We start from the raw sequence: 17,236 nt of genomic DNA, 5'->3' as shown, positions 1-17,236 counted from the left end.
ATGCTGCTATATATAATGTGACAATTACCTTGTTAACTATTGTACAACAGTACTTTACATTTCTGCAATACAGACTGGCCTTATAATCACATCATGATCACTGCCAGTTTATTGCCTGGGAAGAGGGGCATATTTCAGAGGCCGTAAAATACTTTTCTTCTTAGCAGAAATGACCGAAGTTACTAATTTCAGTGCATGCATGAAACCTTTCAGAATATCAATTGGGTCACTTTAAAACCTAAACATAAAATATCATGCAGTGGTAGAGTGAGATAACAGAATAACAAAATCAAGACACTACTCAGTGAAGAGAAAAAGACTTTGATTAGTTCTATGCTCCCACTAGTTAAATGTTGCATCTTTCCTATGCTGTGAATCAGTACAGTTTATAAAAGTCTTAGTACAGTGGTTAACTTCCACATCTCAGTCCCTGGAAATCCTAGAAAGCTCTACTTCATCCTTCCCAGCTGATGGTGAATGAACAAATATAAAATATCTTAAAATGTATGTTTTGATATCTATTCTTCTAGATGCTTATGCTTCATCAAATTTCATCAAATTTCATCAAATTTCAATATTATTCTTATCATTGAAATGGTGATGTGTTAATTCTGTTATTTGGAAGAATGAGAATGAAATACTTGTTTTGCTTTCAGTAAGATTATCACTTTACATTTTTCCCCTTTTCCTTCTTACTCAAATGTATTTTCCTAAATTTTCTTTATATTAGGATGACCTTCATTTCCACTGCTATAGTGGGTACATATTGGATTTATTCTACATAGTAAGTGTTCTGACTTGATTTTTCTTTTTCTCAAAAATCACTGTAGGGGTTTATTTTTGATGAACTCAAGAAGTGTAGGCTTTCCTGGCAGTGGGGGAGGATTAAATCAATCAAAATTAAATATCTTCATTCTAAAGGAATGTAATTTGCATAGTAGAAGGTTGTTTTCTCCTCTCTTACATTTCTTTTAGTTTTTCTGTGCTTTCCTGGGCTTTCTTCCTTTCATGTTATGTAACTTTACAGCTTCATATTTTTCTTATTTATTTTAGCTCATTTTTCGTACTTTTATTTCACTCGTTTCACCTTCTTGCTGTCTTATTTCTCTTTCTCTGTTATCTCTGTAGTTTAGCCTCTTCATTTTTGCCTACTAATCTTAGACATCCATTCCATAGATAGGGGGATGCATTCTGTTCTCTTTCTAAGAAATGCATAACACCTGTATTGCCAGAATATGCATAACATCTTTCCATTCAACTTCCACAACCTTACGTCTAATTCTGAAACCATATTGCTCTTTACTTTCAGACCTTGGCAAATTTCTTTCACCTGCCCTCACCCTTTGCCTTTCATTTTCACCCTGCATGACTGTCAAAGCATTTATCACCTGTCACATCTCCTTCTCAGCTTCCTGACAAACCTGTTCAGTAGCCTTTCATTTTCCACTGCAAATAACACATTGCTTGGAAGGAAAGGTCCCAACATGTAGCTGCTGATATTTACCTTGCAGCACTACCTGAATGTTAGATAATATGTATTTCCCACAGAATATATTTTGCAATTAACCTTATGAATATTCTAAATTATAGACTAAATGTTTTTATTAATTCTCTCTGAAGAAAACTGCACATGTATATTTTCCTTATTCTACCATCACCAGAGACATTAATGTAGGAGATATAAGGAGGGAGGTGGATTTCAGCCTGTTTAATCCTTCATCAGCCTCCTAGAAACCTGATACATTTGAAAACTGAAAAGGGTTTGGACACAAATTATTTAGAATTAAGTTGCATTCTGCAATGGAAGACTTAATATTTTAAATGTTTTCCAAAGTGTCTGAACTCCATCTTTGTGGGTTTCATCATCACTCGTTTCCTATATACAAGTGTGGTTTGTTTACTGAGTGCTGCAGGATTAATGATATACAGAGCTCAAAAGTGCTTTTCACCCCACTTCTTGATAGATAATCTGTAACACTTCAAAAGCTCTCCAAATCTGGGCAAGTCACACAAAGGAAGAATCATTTTTCTTTAGACTGTTCAACAACGTGGAAGGATGAGGGAAAACAGAAAAATAATTTCATGCTTTTCTAAAGAAAATATGTAACTCTGTCAGGAATGTACTACCCACTTCTGCCTTTTCACACACACACACACACCCTCCCAGATTTAACAAGCTCCTTTATTTAACACAGATATATTTATTTTTGTGGAAGGAGTGAAGAGTTAAAATGGTTTTCCTAAATTTTTCTTTTTTTTTTTCCTAAGTAAAAATTATGTTAATCGAAATATAGAATAAAATATGATTTACAATACATACTAGTAACATTTTAGGAATATACCCTAGAGAACAGCTTCTCAGGCTTTTCAAGAATTATCTAATTTACTGAAAATTTCTTCGTGAAATTCACGATAGTATATACACAAGCTGCTTCACAAGTGCAGAAGCCTGTGAATACAGCTTCGTACCCTGTGGTATCATTCAGAGTAGTTGTTAAGTCATTATATCAATCAAGGAGGAAAAGGAAAATCAAAACATCTTCAAAGTGGCAGTTTTTTGCTACCTTCAATAAGAGGATTTATATAAGAAAACATTATTTCTATTAAAATTCACATTTCAATTTATTCCATATTGAGACCCTTTTTATTATCCCAAAACATTGTAGACCCATAGAAACAAATGCAGTGCATCATGTCAGCTGTTATAGCTGAGTGTCTAATTACATGGGGTTTTTACATTCATTTTCATCTGTATGTGTATGATGCAGTATTTCATTTCATTTTATTACAACATACCTGGCCTCTTTTTGAGATGGCAGGGAAGATATTTAACCTTCTGATACTATCTGGGAGACTAAAAGAGGAAAAACTCTTTCTAGGAAAAGAATTAAAGAGGAATTGAACTCTTGCTTATTTCTGTCTGGTTGTGACATTCATTAGCAACTGAACGCGCAGGAAAATAGTTTGGAAAAAGCTGGGGAAGAGGTTTTACTTCATGTGGTCTTTTTTGTGTTAGTGGAGAAGTGGGTAATTCTGCAAAGGGAAAATGAATCTGAGTAAGTGATGTGGCATGGCTGGAGGGAGGTGGTGCTGTCAGTGAGCTTGAGGAGCAGCAGAGACCTTGATGTGAGTGCACACAGTCCAAACGCTACTGAGGCTTCAGCTACTGAGGATGAGGCTTTACCTCAAATGTTGCTTAACAGTGTTACAGGGGACTTATTCTCCCCTTTAAAGATCTGGTGTCTTGAAGCACCAGCTCAGATTAAATCCCTACTCTTTTCAATAGAGGCAGTTTCTGAACAAACAAAAACAAAAATGGAAAATAATATGTTTTGCAGATAGGAACTGGAAAATCCTCGTTTTCCTTGTGTGTTTCTCCCCATCTCAACCCTCTTGTCCCTCACACCCAGCGGAATTGTCAACGAATGTGTGGAGGCTTGATCTCAGAGCTATGAAAAACTGTATTTTGTATTTTAATCAGTCATCAGACTACCATAAAACAGAAATGGCTAAGGTGATTTTCTCCAACTTCACTACATGAGTCACACTTGGATTGACACTAAACATCAACTTAAAAGGAATTATTTTGAAAGTTATAATAGTGTTTCAAAATGAAAGCCTCCCACAACTTTAACTAGAAAATCATGACTGATGTCTTCAGTACAATTAAATTAAACATTTCAGAAATTTCCATAGTATAAGTGATGAATGAAATGAAAAACCACAGCCCACTGAACTGATAATACCAGTATATTAAAACAAAGTATCCTCAGGGAACAGCTATTTCAATGTGCTGATATTTATGTCCCTTCTCTTCCTTCCTAGAATACAAACAGATTAACATAATATCTCCAGATAAAGCACTTAAGGAACAACCCCCTCTAGAATACTTCTTCCCTCCTCCCCCTTCTTTCTCTTCCTCTCTCTGAAGAGACAGGAAAAATGCAGGAAAGACCAGGTCCAAATTCTCCTCTTTGCTTCTTCATGACAGTAATTTTTCAAGAACCCTAAGGAACACCTGTACAGTCATTATGGGTGAATTTCAGTACAGACCTAACCTACTTGGACATTTTTGACTTTGTCCATAGCTGTATTGGTCTGAAGGCACATCTGATTTTTTTTTTTTTTTTAAATCACACAAAAGTTTTGCTGTGTTCCACTGGATCAGCTATGTCAAAATTATAAATGTTGACCTCAAGATTTACTTGTTTGCCCAAGCCTTGCCAGACAAAAAAACAAACTATACCAATAAACTGTGTTATATATACAGGAAAATCCAAGTCTAAAGCAGGTTTAATTAAGAATATTCTGTCAAAAACTTTGGGATACACAAAGCATCTTGTATAATGTTTATCTAGCTGTTTTTTTAAAGATACACACTGGAGTTGCTTCCCCTACAATAGCAAAATCATTTCTCTCTTCCTAGTATGAATAAATCTTAACACAGGAAAAATCATATCCAGTTTTGGAAGCAGAGGCTTGGGCTGGAGAGTGCACAGCATGAGGGGAAGCTATCAAGGAAGGAAGGCAGGAGGTTATGTCAAATTGTGAGTCTACAATTCAAGAACCTTTTAGAAAACTGCTGTTAACTGTCCTTTCCAGCAGAAACTTTTGGTTCAGAGACTTATCATTAGATAATAAGGTGATTCCTGCCCTGTAACTTATATAAATGGCTATTTTGTGTAATTTCTTGATATTTTAGCAGTATATTTTCTGCTCAGGACATGGTGCTGAATGAGGTTATCATGTCTTATCATCTTCCATGCCAATGTAAGGTTTACTGTAGCTACCACATTTCTCAACCCTATGTCATTTATTTCCTTAGCAGCCATTTTAATTAACATGTTCACTTACATCATGCTTAAACACCCAGACTTGAGTTCTCCCTTCACATGTAATTCTCCTGCCTGCTGTCATTTTTCTCACAAAATATCTCATTAAGTGATATTTTGGAATTTAGTATCAATAAATTGGTCAGGCTGAGCTCTCCTATATAAATGGGAAATAGAAAATTTTCAGGAATTTAATATTACTTTATAAATATTCCTTCCCTTTGCAGTCACTCAGAATCCATAAATACAGAGTCCCAGGTGCCCTTTAATTGAAGGAGAAGGTTGAAGGAAAGATCTAGTGATGAGAACTGCAGCAAAACCCAACCTGCAGTCAGTAAAACTGTACATTCAGCCTTTCCCAGCCTCAGTATTTAGTAGTTCATTTGTCATAAAATTTATTTATTTTTGCCAGCATCCTTTGGAATGAAGACAGTAATGGACAAATGGACACTATTTCTTTCTAGCTAATGAATCCTCCACTCTAATGAACTTTGAACCTCCTGAGTCTTGCTCAGACCTGCCAGGCTGTTGTTCCACACAGGTGTCTTTTTTCAGCTTGCACCAGTAACATTAATCCAAATCCAGAAGTCCATACTCCCCATTTAAGATGTCACCAGGTACCTTTGTAAAGGTAGCTGCAAGTAGAGATCACAAGACAAGAAACCCAGGGAAAGATCAGCCAGGACAGTGTGTCCTCTTTGTCTAGATGAACATAGGCCTGCCCACAGCAAATTTCCATTATAGTGTGTTCTTTTTTTCAGCAACATCCTTCATATTTTTCTTTCTTTTTAAAATCATGCAAAATCCGCAACACTAAATATTTTTAAAATATAGAACACATTTCAACACAAACTGCTACCACCAGCTTCACAGGCATGAAAACATAGTACAACCAATCTACAAAATGAACCTCTTGCTTTTTCTTGTCAAGAAAGGAGTTTCTGGCTGTCTTCCCCTGGGTTTTCTGTATAGAATGACAAAATCTGATGACAGATTCAGCTATTGATTTTTCACAAATACCCATTTTTCCAGCTCAATGTATGATTGTGTGATCACAATATCTTCATAACACCTTTCCATGTTTCTCAGAATTTAGAATTATACATTTATGCTAAAACAGAAATACAGCTGATGATAGATTATCTCCTCCTCCAAAACCTTTAAAGATAGCAGGATGTGAAGATTATCAAGCATCACAGAACTCTCTTTTATTTACATTTTCCAGATGCTACACCACACACGAAAGCAGTGGAACAAGTGGGATCAGCAGAAAGAAGCTCTTCCTCCCACCTCTCAGTGAGTATGTCTTTCCTTTGCCTTTTTTTATTCCCTCAGCAACAAGTTGGCAACTCTAAGGTTCTTATGAGATATGGTGGCATCAGCTCTGCGTGGATAAAAAAGTAAAATACCTAAGGTTTATTTCTGTGACTGCAGCTTCCAATGAAAACAGCTTTCATTGCCAGGCTGAAAACTTCAAACATTCATTTGAATTTAGGAGCAGAACATTGGTCCCAGTGTGGGCTGAACCACCACAGCTGGCCTATGGACATCTCGGGTCGCTCACTGCAAGCCGCAGCTGTTTGAGAAGTTTGACAAGATCCTCCCTTTATTTCAACAGCTCAGTAGCAGTGCAGAAGCTTTGTGTTAAGTAACAGGCTTTGGAAATGTTAAGCTCCTTCTTGTGTTGTTTAATTTACAGACAAATGGTCCACTAGGGTATTTTATTTTCAGGGGTTTTTTTGTTTTAAAAATAATATTGTGTTCTGTTAATGACCATATTCATTTTGCAAAAATAGCTTTTCATATGAGACAATACGCTTTTGAGACATAACAATCTGTATTGTTACTAAAACTGCTTGTGATAAGAAGCGAGTCTTCAAATGCAGATATTTAGGGCAAGGAAAAGGAAACTGCAGTACATAATTCAAAAGTTAAGTCTTTTGAGCCAAACCACTTCTAGCATCAAAACATCTTATTAGACTATTAAAGAAAAGCTTTGCATCTTGTCAGCAGCTCTTTTGGGTCATGGGTATAAAAATTTCCAAGTAATTTGTGGCCAGACAACAAACTCTTTTTTCAGGGATTTAATATTTCAACTATTTGCTAAATGTCAACTTCTACAGCAAAAAACATTCAACAACTCACGTGGAGAACTGCTGACAGAAAATTCTTCTGGCAAATAGTACTGTATATATATTTCAGACAATCACAACACGTTTTCATGGCTTATATTCATGAAGACAGTTATGTTCTAAATTCTACAGTAAGTTTAGATATTAGCACATACTTCTGTTATCTGTATTTATGCCTTCCATTTTTACCTTCTCCTATTTATACCGATTGACAATTTCTGAACGAACACCTGTTATCAGAGTAAATCTTCTAGGGTACTATTCTTTACTTTTATTTAAAAATTCCTGTATTTTCTCACATGGGAGCAGTGCTCTAGTGAACAGATGCTACTGCCACAGACTTGGAATTATTGCGGTTACCTTTCGTGTCCCTCCCTAGAGATCTGCAAACCGTATGTTGAAATACATTGTCCCCAGTCTCCTACACATCTCATGAAAAGCAAACAGTTTATTTATAAGGTACTTAAAGCTCTTTATTGGTGGCCCAGTTTCACTTGCAGCAGCAGTAGGCTGCATTTCTGATTACAGATACTCGTATGGTTGACAAGAAATTGTGATTCGAATGCCACCAAGGGCATCAGCATTATTCACTGGCAGTGAAGGTGGCACAGCTCCATGCCAGGTTATTGGGTAGAGACCTTGTGATGTGTTTGCCTAGATCCCCAATCACAATCTCTTCCCAAAAACTGGGGAGTTTTCAGCCAAAAAATAAAAAAGTTAGAAGTTTGTACATAAGTCTGCCGCAAAAATAGTGTTTTTGCAGGTAAGTCTTTGCTGCCAGTTCAGATTTTACCCAACTTGGTCAATGTCTGAGATACAACAAGCTCTGTCCATACTCCCTTGGTCCCTGACCAGTTTTTTCCACAACTATTAATATATGGTAAGCTGCTGCTTGCCCCTCAACCTGCCACACCATGCAGGACAAATAATTTCCAGTGTGAGAAAAATGTTACCTTTCAGCTGGGTCTGCCTCCACTTCCCACAAGCTCCTTAGGAGACATAAGACGTACACAAAAATAGATTTTTGTCGCTAACAAACTTTTCCTTGCGGTTATACTTTAAATTTCTATAAGCTAAAAATTTTGGCTTTAGATGTTTAACTGTAGCAAAATCCCACCCTTTTCCTTGATATATCTCAGGAAAAAACTCTGCTGCCAATTTTCCCTTTAAGACACAATGTACATCTAAGAATAAACTTCGGTTTTCCTTAACTTAAAAATGTTATTTTTGTAATATCCCTCTTGGCTTTGTGTTTTGGTTTGTTTTTTAAACAATTATGACAATTAGCAGTGAAATAGCTATCAGTGATGAAATAAACCCCCTTCAGTGGTGTCTTGTGCTGCTCCCATTTGATAGCAAAGGCCTCAATAGAAAGAATATGTTCAGTACTGATTTGATTTCCATGCACATCTCTGCTCTGCACCGCTAGAGAATTCATTCTTGTCTGTGCATTACCCAAAAGCCATGTTTATTGTTAGAAGTGAATCACTAACAGATTTGCATACATGCTAATATGTACAAAACCACACAGATGTATCAGATAATCTAGATTTCTATACAAAGCCTTGAATAAACACCAAGGTACCAAAAGAAAATCAATGACGCTCATTCTCTAATTTTCCTATGTTTGTTCAAACATAGAATAAAAAACATAGAATGTTTGTTCAAACATAGAATAAAAACAAATTTTCACTATGACATATTTAGTCCTGGGATCTTTTGAAAATGAAAATTTACAGTAAAAGATTGTTCAAAAATTTTCAGCTGTTTTTTGCCTCTTTTCAGTACATATAGGAAGAACTATACTAATCAATGCTTTAGAAATAGTTGGCTATCCAGTACAACAAGAAAAACTAAAGCCTGTAAGCTTTCCAGGTGAAAGAAATTGTCCTCACCTTACAGACAATAGTGACCATTAGAACATAGCTGTGGTTAGCCCTGTTTCATGGTACTGGTGCTTTGGGCATGTGGATACCAGACTTTGTGATTTTGCCCAGTCTTGCTTCTGACAGCTGCACCTCAGCAGACTCAACTATTTCTCAAGCTCTTTGTTTTCATACAAGACCTACAATGGCCAGCTCTCTTCAGACTTTCTGGTCCAAAGAGAAAGGACCAGATCTGTGTATTACATACTGAGGGGAAAAAAAAAGGTGTTTGTAGCTGACAGACAGCACCATATGTACTTCCCAACTGCAGATAAAGAAAGTTTCAAAAGTTGCCACAAATAATTCCAATTAAATATTTCAAACTCAACAACAATATGAAAAATAATTTGGTTTTTCTTTAAAAGAAATAAGATACTTTATATAATTTTCAGGGAGTTTCAGAAATAATTTCCAGAGAAAATCAGGAAAGTAGAAACATTCCCTGATTAATTTCTGTTCTGGACTCTTGTGTGAGCATGCTACTACTATAGAGTAATCTTATTTCAGTGTACAAAACTACAAAAGCTTCGATGTTTCATTCTATGATATTCATCCAGTTCAAGAAAAACACTAGGAAATTATATTTTGATACCAGTATAATGAGGTTACACTACACATCATGCCAATATGATATGTGTTTGCATTTTTGTGACTTATATTAAGATATATTTTCAAAAGCTCCCTTCAAAAACTGAGAAGTGTTTTTAAAATTGCATTTTTGCTGTGAATCTTTAAGCAAATCCAACCTCACTTATAGAAACTATTTTTGTGACCTTGATAGGAAAGAAATCACTTTTTAAATGTCTCTAGAGTGCCCTGCTTGGCAAAAATGCGAATTAATGTTCCCTTACCTCTGACTTATCAGGCTCCTTTGAAATGTCTGGATGAACCCCCAAGAATTAGAGACCCCAAAATCACTTCTGAAAACTCATCCAGTGTTAAACCCTGGTAGGAGCAAACAGAAGATAGTTTCAAATGTTGGGGGGGAAATAAAACATCCAGTTTCAAGAAAAGGCATTCAGGTAAATGTGGTTTAATCTCAAATTTCCTGCTACTCACTGAACTATAACTCCCCTCTGATGCACCTTGAAAAATTACCAATTGCAGGCTCCTTTCCACTGCCACCTCTAGGTTATCTTGCATCTCCACACTTTGTGACTCCTTTTCAGTAACATTGCTTAAATGCATCCAGTACAGAACAGCAAGAGAATAACCAATCCACAGATTTCTTTTCTATTACATCTTTTAGCTTCTCACATTTGGTCAGCATCTACTGTGCAGACATAAGACATACCCAGCAAACTCCAGATCCTACGTCTCTTTCCTCTGTAAAAGGACAAAACTCCTACTCATTTTGATGTTAAAACTTTTTTTCCTGTGTCAATTTTTGACAAAATAGTTAATCTGTTTCATAAAATATCTTTTGGTTGTTAATTCCCACCTGCTTATTTTGCATCTGGCAGTGTGTTCATGAAGCATAGTGTCTCTGCAAAGACGTAATAAAACAATACTTGTGGCTAAAACCTGGTTACTCTAAGTAAGTGCATCTCTTTCAGGCTGCCTATGTGACACAGAAAAAGATAACCAAGGATGTCACAGAAAGGTACCTAAAGAAATGGGATTGTGTTAATGCAACACAACTCCCCAGATTAATTTACTCTTTTGGCATGGGTTCTCAGTGACAGATAAATACTGCACTGCCTTATAGTACTTAATGCATCCACCTTCCAATTGAACTTCTTCATCTCTGAAATTCAGACCAAAAATTTATTTTGTACCTTTTTTGCAACATAAATAATGATATGGAGATTGCATAAGTGTTCAGCAATAAATTCTCTGCAAAAGAAATAAACTACATCAGGCTAAGGAACATTCTTTAAATAGACTACATTAGAAAAACTACATGGAAAAGAGTAAGACCAAATCTGTTCTTTTTCACTTCAGTTTATCAGTGCTGTCTGTGTCTTTCATAAGCTAGACAAGTTATTTACAGGCTCAGAAAGAGTACTGTCGTTTATCAGGCTAAACAATGGAAAAAAAGGCTCTTGTCAGGGTGGCTGTTGTTAGCAATTGGCTGCCATACTGATCTCAAAACTTTCTTCTGCAATATAGCCCTTAACTGCAATAATTTCATCACTCACTTTTTCTACAATCCCTTTTAAGTTTTTCCTCATTTCTCAGTTATTTCTGTGTAAATATATATATATATGTATAACAAAATCTCATGAGTGGCACTACTGGTTGCTGCCTATGTTTATTCTAGATGCAAAATATGTGTTACATAGAGGATTTTTTTCATAGTTATTTCTGCATATGTATTCTACATGGATTTTGTGAATGATCTGAGCAGGCTTGGCAGAACAGACTGCTGCCTTTTCCACCCATGGCACTGAGGCAGAAAAGGTCAGCATACCAAATAAGAAACCACACAGGACTACTAGGTACCATTAGATTTAGCAAATTGCTGACAGTTTTCAGGTCATATTATCATCTTGGGATGTAGGTAGAATTTAGACATCTTGATTCTATAGAAAGCACTTAAATCTTTATTTAAGTTTTGCTCCAAATTCTTCCTTTGAGGAAATTTGAGGTCTGTGCAATTTCTAGACATAGAATGAGGACTCAAGAAGTGAACTTTTGGACACATTCTAAGGAGAAGTATAAGTACTCATACTTGGAGTATGGCAACACAGGTAGGGAGAGAGGGCTGATCTTTATAAAAATCTCAGGATCAACAAAAATGCACATTTTGCATTTTTCTATTTGCATAAAAATTCTAAATTCTCATCAATTTAATGGAAGCCTGGAATACTCGTGAATTGTTGGCCAAGATACAGACTGGAAAAGTTCCCAAAAAAGTGTTTCATTACTGGTGTGGGTGTGGAGAAAGTGTTATAATTCTTCAACTGTATCTGAGTAGTTATGTTTCTTTATCACTTTCTAAGCCAAAGAACTATTTTTAAATTGAATTAAAAATTGCTACTTATGCAGTTATCCTGTGGATACTCTCCAAAACAGCATTTCTGTAGCTATCTTGGGTCAGAACAGCATGATGAATCAGCATGAAAACAACACCAGTTCAAATATAATCAATTGCCTTTATTTGTTCATTCGCTACTAAAATAAGGTTTGTATCCATCCCTCATTATTCACTCCTAATGTTTTCTCACTCTTTATTGTAAAGAATGTAAAGGAACTGTGATGTGATGTAATCTATTTAATTCAGAACCAAAGAAGTGGAGCCTTAAGAGCAGCAGAGAAAAAAAAATCCAGACACACTAATAGGAAATTCTTAAACAAGACTACTGTTCAATTATCCTGCAAAAGTCTCTGTATCTCCTACCTTTCTACAGAGCTAATACTCATATCACGGATGGAAAGAATAACAAAGGTAATCACTGACTGAGTATCAATTTTTCTTGCTGTTTAATCCTTAAATTACTTTTATAATCCATTATAAATCCATTAGATTACAAAATTTGAAAAGGCAGAAATACTCTTGTCTCTCTTGTTTTATCTGTTTTTTAGTTTCTCTGTTTTAGTTCTGATAGACCTGCCTGTAAGCAGATAGCCCTTTTCCAAAGTGGGGGCTTAAATACGATAGGGATGCCTAAAAATTATGTTCCTCTCAGGTCACCCTGATAAAGATCTGTGAAGGATTTTATGTCATGAAACAAAAGATATGATCTGAAAAAAAGCATAATAGTTCAAATCTTGGTAACTTCAAGGACATATTCTCATGATCTCTGCAAATTTAGATCTTTGTGGATAATCAAACGACCTTTCCAACCTAGCTGCTTCCTTGTGCACCCCATGCAAAGTTAGATATCCCCATCATAGCACACTAATATCTACTTTGCACCCTTATTTACCTAACTTAGAATAGAAGCAACTTAAAAAGTATGAGAGGTGCTTGGTGTGTCTAATAGGAAAAAAATACAAGGTTTTCCAACAAAATGAAACCAGCCCATTTGTATACCCCATGCTAAAATGCTTCTTTCAAAAGCTGATATACTCAGCTGAAAAACACATCCACCACTAAGGGCTGTGCAGCAAAATCTCTCTGTGAGCAATAGGCTTGCCAGCTGCTGGCATTTCAGGGCTCTCAGTGTCATAAGCTGAGTACTACATATTTGTTCAAGGGAAACAAATCAAAAAGCTTTTTCAATTTACTCATTTTATCCTTCTTGGAAGCTCCTCAAAGCCTCTGTTTTACTAACTTGTTTGTTTAATAAAAGGTATTATTTCTCTTTCTAAACCCTGCCTAGCAGTTTGTAACAAATTTGGTTGACATTAATTCAGTAGTAATATTCTTTCAACTATTAACCTGATTCTCATATCTGCTTCAGGAAGAGCCTAGAGATTTAACAAATTTTAAAAGAGTCAGTTTATTTATTGTCTCTGCACCTCTTGCAATAATCTCATCTTTTAGTCCAGGAAAGATGTTACTGGATCACAACAAAGGTTTCCTATAGTGCCCTAAAGAACCAGGTGATAGTGCAATTACTAATTCTGTTTCAAAAATGTTTCTTTTTCCTGTCTTAACCCTTCTTCCTAAACAAATGTCTCCCATGTAGCCTCAGGATCTTCAAGATTTAAGTACATCTAAATGCCTCTGAGGATAGTGGCCAGCTTGAAGGACAGTGAATTTCACTCACTTTCTCTGCTTCTGGAATTTCTGATTGAAATTTCCTGGTCCTGTATTTGTATTAGCTGCCTTGAGATAGTAAGACTAGTAAGGGAGGTATCATCGGTAATTTTCTCCTACATAACAGAAAACATAGAAGTGTTTTCACCAAAGCCTTGGAAAACTGGACCTTGTGAAAGTCTGTCCCTCTAATGCACTGGATACATTGTGACCCGCAGCTCCTGTACCACAAAAAAAACTTCAACTTGAGGGTATGTGTTTTCAAAGATAAATTTTCCTCAGTAATCATTCAAGGATTTCCTAACTAAGTACATGTAAGAGCAACTGCTGATATGACAGCATAATTACCATCAATGTTAAACTGGCAACATTTCATCATTCACATTTGATTTTCATAATGCCTTCCTGGTTTGAATATTTTGTACATATGCACAATTCAAAGATTTCTTAATATCCAAAACTAATCTTTGGCCTGGCTTAGCAGTGTTACAGCAGTATAAGATTAATTGTTTTTAAATAGGATTAAAAATAATAGAGTTTTTTTAATTCTTTATTGCCGAGTAGTTGAGACATTTTGTTAATGAATTGCTGCCTTGTCTCCTTTTATTTATGATACCTACTATCTCAACTACATAATTGATTCGGGTGACAGAGGTTAAGCATCATAAGTCACAGAATTTTAATTTCAAATAGGTAGTAGACAACAGTATAATGAATTATGAAGAGATGGTGTTCAATAAACATTCAGCGAAAGAAGTGAGAACACAAAGACAAGACAATAATTCTAGTTTAAATCAGCACTAGCTGTTGAAAAGCTGTCATTTACAAGAGGTTATATTCTTCTCAATACAGAGATATAGCTCTTGTTAGTATTTTATGGGGAGAGGCGAGTGGAGGGAGAACTGAGAGAAGACAAGAAGAGATGAAGTCACCAGTGTGACCAGTTCAGTCAAGGCCTCTGTTCAGTACAGCAGTGACCTCAAATGTTAAACTAAGAAATAGAAAAGAGTGAAAGCTCAGTGCTACAGTGTGAATCATTACACATCCTTAAGAAAGCTTAATTATGTCAACCTGTTTCCAAAAGGTTAGTAGAAATGGAGATGGAGAGCTCAGAGGTGGACATAAGAACAAAGACTATAAATATTTCATGGGGAGAGAGTGTAAAAATGAAATCACTCATCTTACAAGGAGTATAGAAAAGCATAGAATAGCATTGGGAAGGTAGATAAGCCTGTTCATATGCTCTTGCAATACAGGAATTAAGTTAAAAAATTAACTTAGATAAGTTAAAGTTAAGCAAATGTCAATGTTACAGCAATAAAATAAAAAAAAAAAACCAACAAAACAAACCAACAAAAACGTAAACGGTTTGATACTGTCAAAGTCTGTATGTGCATTTCATTGCTACGAGATGCTTTGCAGCATTCAGATAATTGCTGGCCAATAAAGAAGTCACAAAATAAAGAGTCCTGGAGCAGAAGATGCTTGTACAGAAATTAAAGTTCTGAAATTAATACAAACTGTGATGCTCCCTGGTACAAAACTACCTCCATTTACTGTAGGAATCTCTTTTGAAAGACTGTTGTTTTGCAGAAATATAATGCAGAGCTTTTCTTAAAACTTTCTGACGTAAATAGCAAGGCTGCTGTTGGATATCGGAGTTGGTAAACTACTTCTAAAATCTAGTTACAAAGTTTTTCCATTTCAGCCAATTGAGTGGAGTTGTAATGAAAAGTTACCTTCTAGCTGTTCAAATTCTTGGCATAGAATTTAGGCTGTGGAAAAGGGAAGCTACAGGCTGCAACTTATTTTAGAATAGAACCTGCATGAAATAAAGGAATCTGTCGGCCTTCCTCTGAATGTGGGCTCTTTGGTATGGTTTTTACACCAGAACTGAACACCTAAGATATTCTTCTGCAGTGTGTAAACACCTCCTTGTTGCTCCAGTGACTGTATCTTTTGGAAGAAGCTAAATGTCAACGAGCATAACTTACTTTTTAAGACAGCAGATGAAAAATTTTAAAAAGCAAACGTTTAAAAGCAATTTTTCCTTCAAACAAAACATTATTTGTCAAAAATTAAATTGAGCTATTCTGGGATTGTCCTAGAATAACAATAAAACCTTAGTAAGCTAGAATTACTGCACCTTCTCTGATCTGGTAAAACTCCACTGAACCCAGTGAGGTTGCACTGTCACCAGCTTCAAAAGAATCAGCTCAAATCTACCTGTGGCATAAAGCCCTTTAAAGACATACGTTCCAAATTTTAAAGCAGCTGAAAAAGCCCTATCCCTTGCATAAAGCCATGGTAAACGTTGACAGCTTAGGTCCGGTTTTGCTTTGACACCTTGGCTCCCGAGCGACAGCAAAGAAGGGATAACCAGGCACTTGGGCTGGCATACGGGCGGCAGCTCACCCTGCTCCGGCGGGCTCCTTCGAACAGAGAGGCTGCGGGCTGGCACTCGCCTCGCTCCCTGCTCTGAGCACGGCTCATTTCCGAGGGACCCGGAGGAGGAGGCAGGAGACCGCTGGTGGGACCGCTCGCTGCGGCTGCCCCGCGCCGGGGCCGGCGGCCGTCCTGGGCGCCCGGGGCTGCGGGCAGCGGCGCGGGGCCGGTCCCCCGGAGCGGCGGGAGGCCAGGGCAAGCCTCGGGGCGCCGGGCTCTCTCACCTGTCGATACTTATCACACAGAGGGTCATGATGGAGGCCGTGCAGCACATGACATCCATGGCGATGAAGACGTTGCAGAAGAGGCGCCCGAAGATCCACTCGCCTCCGATAAGGTCGGTGACGCTGACGAAGGGCATGACGGCCAGGGCCACCGAGAGATCGGCCAGGGCCAGCGAGACGATGAGATAGTTGGAGGGCTGCCGCAGCTTCTTCACGAAGCAGACGGAGATCACCACCAGGCAGTTGCCGGCGATGGTCAGCAGGGTGATGAGGCAGAGCACGGCCCCGATGAGAACTTTCTCCGCGCTGCCGTAGCTGAGGATCTGCTCCCCGCACTGGGAGTCGTTGGCGGGTTGGGGGCTCGCCGTGGGCAGCGCCGACGGGGGGGGCGACGGGCCGAGCTTCGCCAGGCTGCGCGGGGGCCAGGAGCCCGCGATCATCCTGCCGCCGCTCAGCGCCCGCGGCTCCTCCAGCACCAGGGCCCGGAGGTTACCGTAGAGGTGGCTGCCGTTGAGGGCGAGCACCATGGTGGCGTGAGCAGCCCATGAAGCCTCGCCGCCCGTTCTCCGGCTGTCCCCGGCGCCGGGATGCTCGGGCTCCTCCTCGGGCTCCCGGCGCCGCCCGCCCCCTCGCAGCCGGCCGATCGGCCCGTGGGGGCCCAGCCTTCAACTTCCCCCGGGGCAGCCGAGCTCGCCCACGGCGCATCCCGGGCGGCAGCGGGGTGGGCACGGCGCTACCGCCCCCCAGCCCGCGGGCAGAGGGGCGGGCGGGGGCGGCGGCCGCTCCCTCCCACCCGCGCCCACCGCCCGCTCCCACCCGCGGCTGCTTTCCGAAGGCGACAGGCGGTGGGATGGGAACCGCTCCGCCTCCCTCTCCTTCCTGTCCTCTGAGCTGCAGGTGGGGGTGCGCCCCTTCCCCGCAGTCCGGGGAGACGCTTCCTCCTGCGGCTTCTCCTTCGCTGCCGCCCCAAGCGAGGGTCGCTCTGGGAGCCCCCTGTAAATGTGTATATGTGCACGTGTGTGTATGTATG

The 17,236-nt window shown here is 38.6% G+C and overlaps 1 protein-coding gene across 4 annotated transcripts in view; it reads right to left on the bottom strand.

Moving 5' to 3' along the window:
• HTR7 (5-hydroxytryptamine receptor 7) overlaps positions 1-16,850 on the bottom strand; it is a 34,217-nt gene extending 17,367 nt beyond the window's left edge. For 2 of the 4 annotated variants that reach the window (XM_086900757.1, XM_086900760.1), the window contains exon 1: positions 16,207-16,810. In XM_086900757.1, coding sequence (XP_086756883.1) covers positions 16,207-16,733 — 527 coding nt within the window. In that variant the 5' untranslated portion in view covers positions 16,734-16,810. Of the gene's footprint in view, positions 1-16,206 lie in introns of all 4 variants that reach the window. The other 2 variants (XM_086900759.1, XM_086900758.1) reach the window with 2 other exon arrangements.
• Between the last annotated feature and the right edge of the window lie 386 nt (positions 16,851-17,236).

Source organism: Cyanistes caeruleus, chromosome 8 (assembly GCF_971803275.1).
Source record: "Cyanistes caeruleus chromosome 8, bCyaCae1.hap1.1, whole genome shotgun sequence".
NCBI classification, from domain to species: Eukaryota; Metazoa; Chordata; class Aves; order Passeriformes; family Paridae; genus Cyanistes; species Cyanistes caeruleus.
The sequence above is the reverse complement of the archived record's forward strand: the minus strand, read 5'-3'. Positions and strand labels throughout refer to the sequence as shown.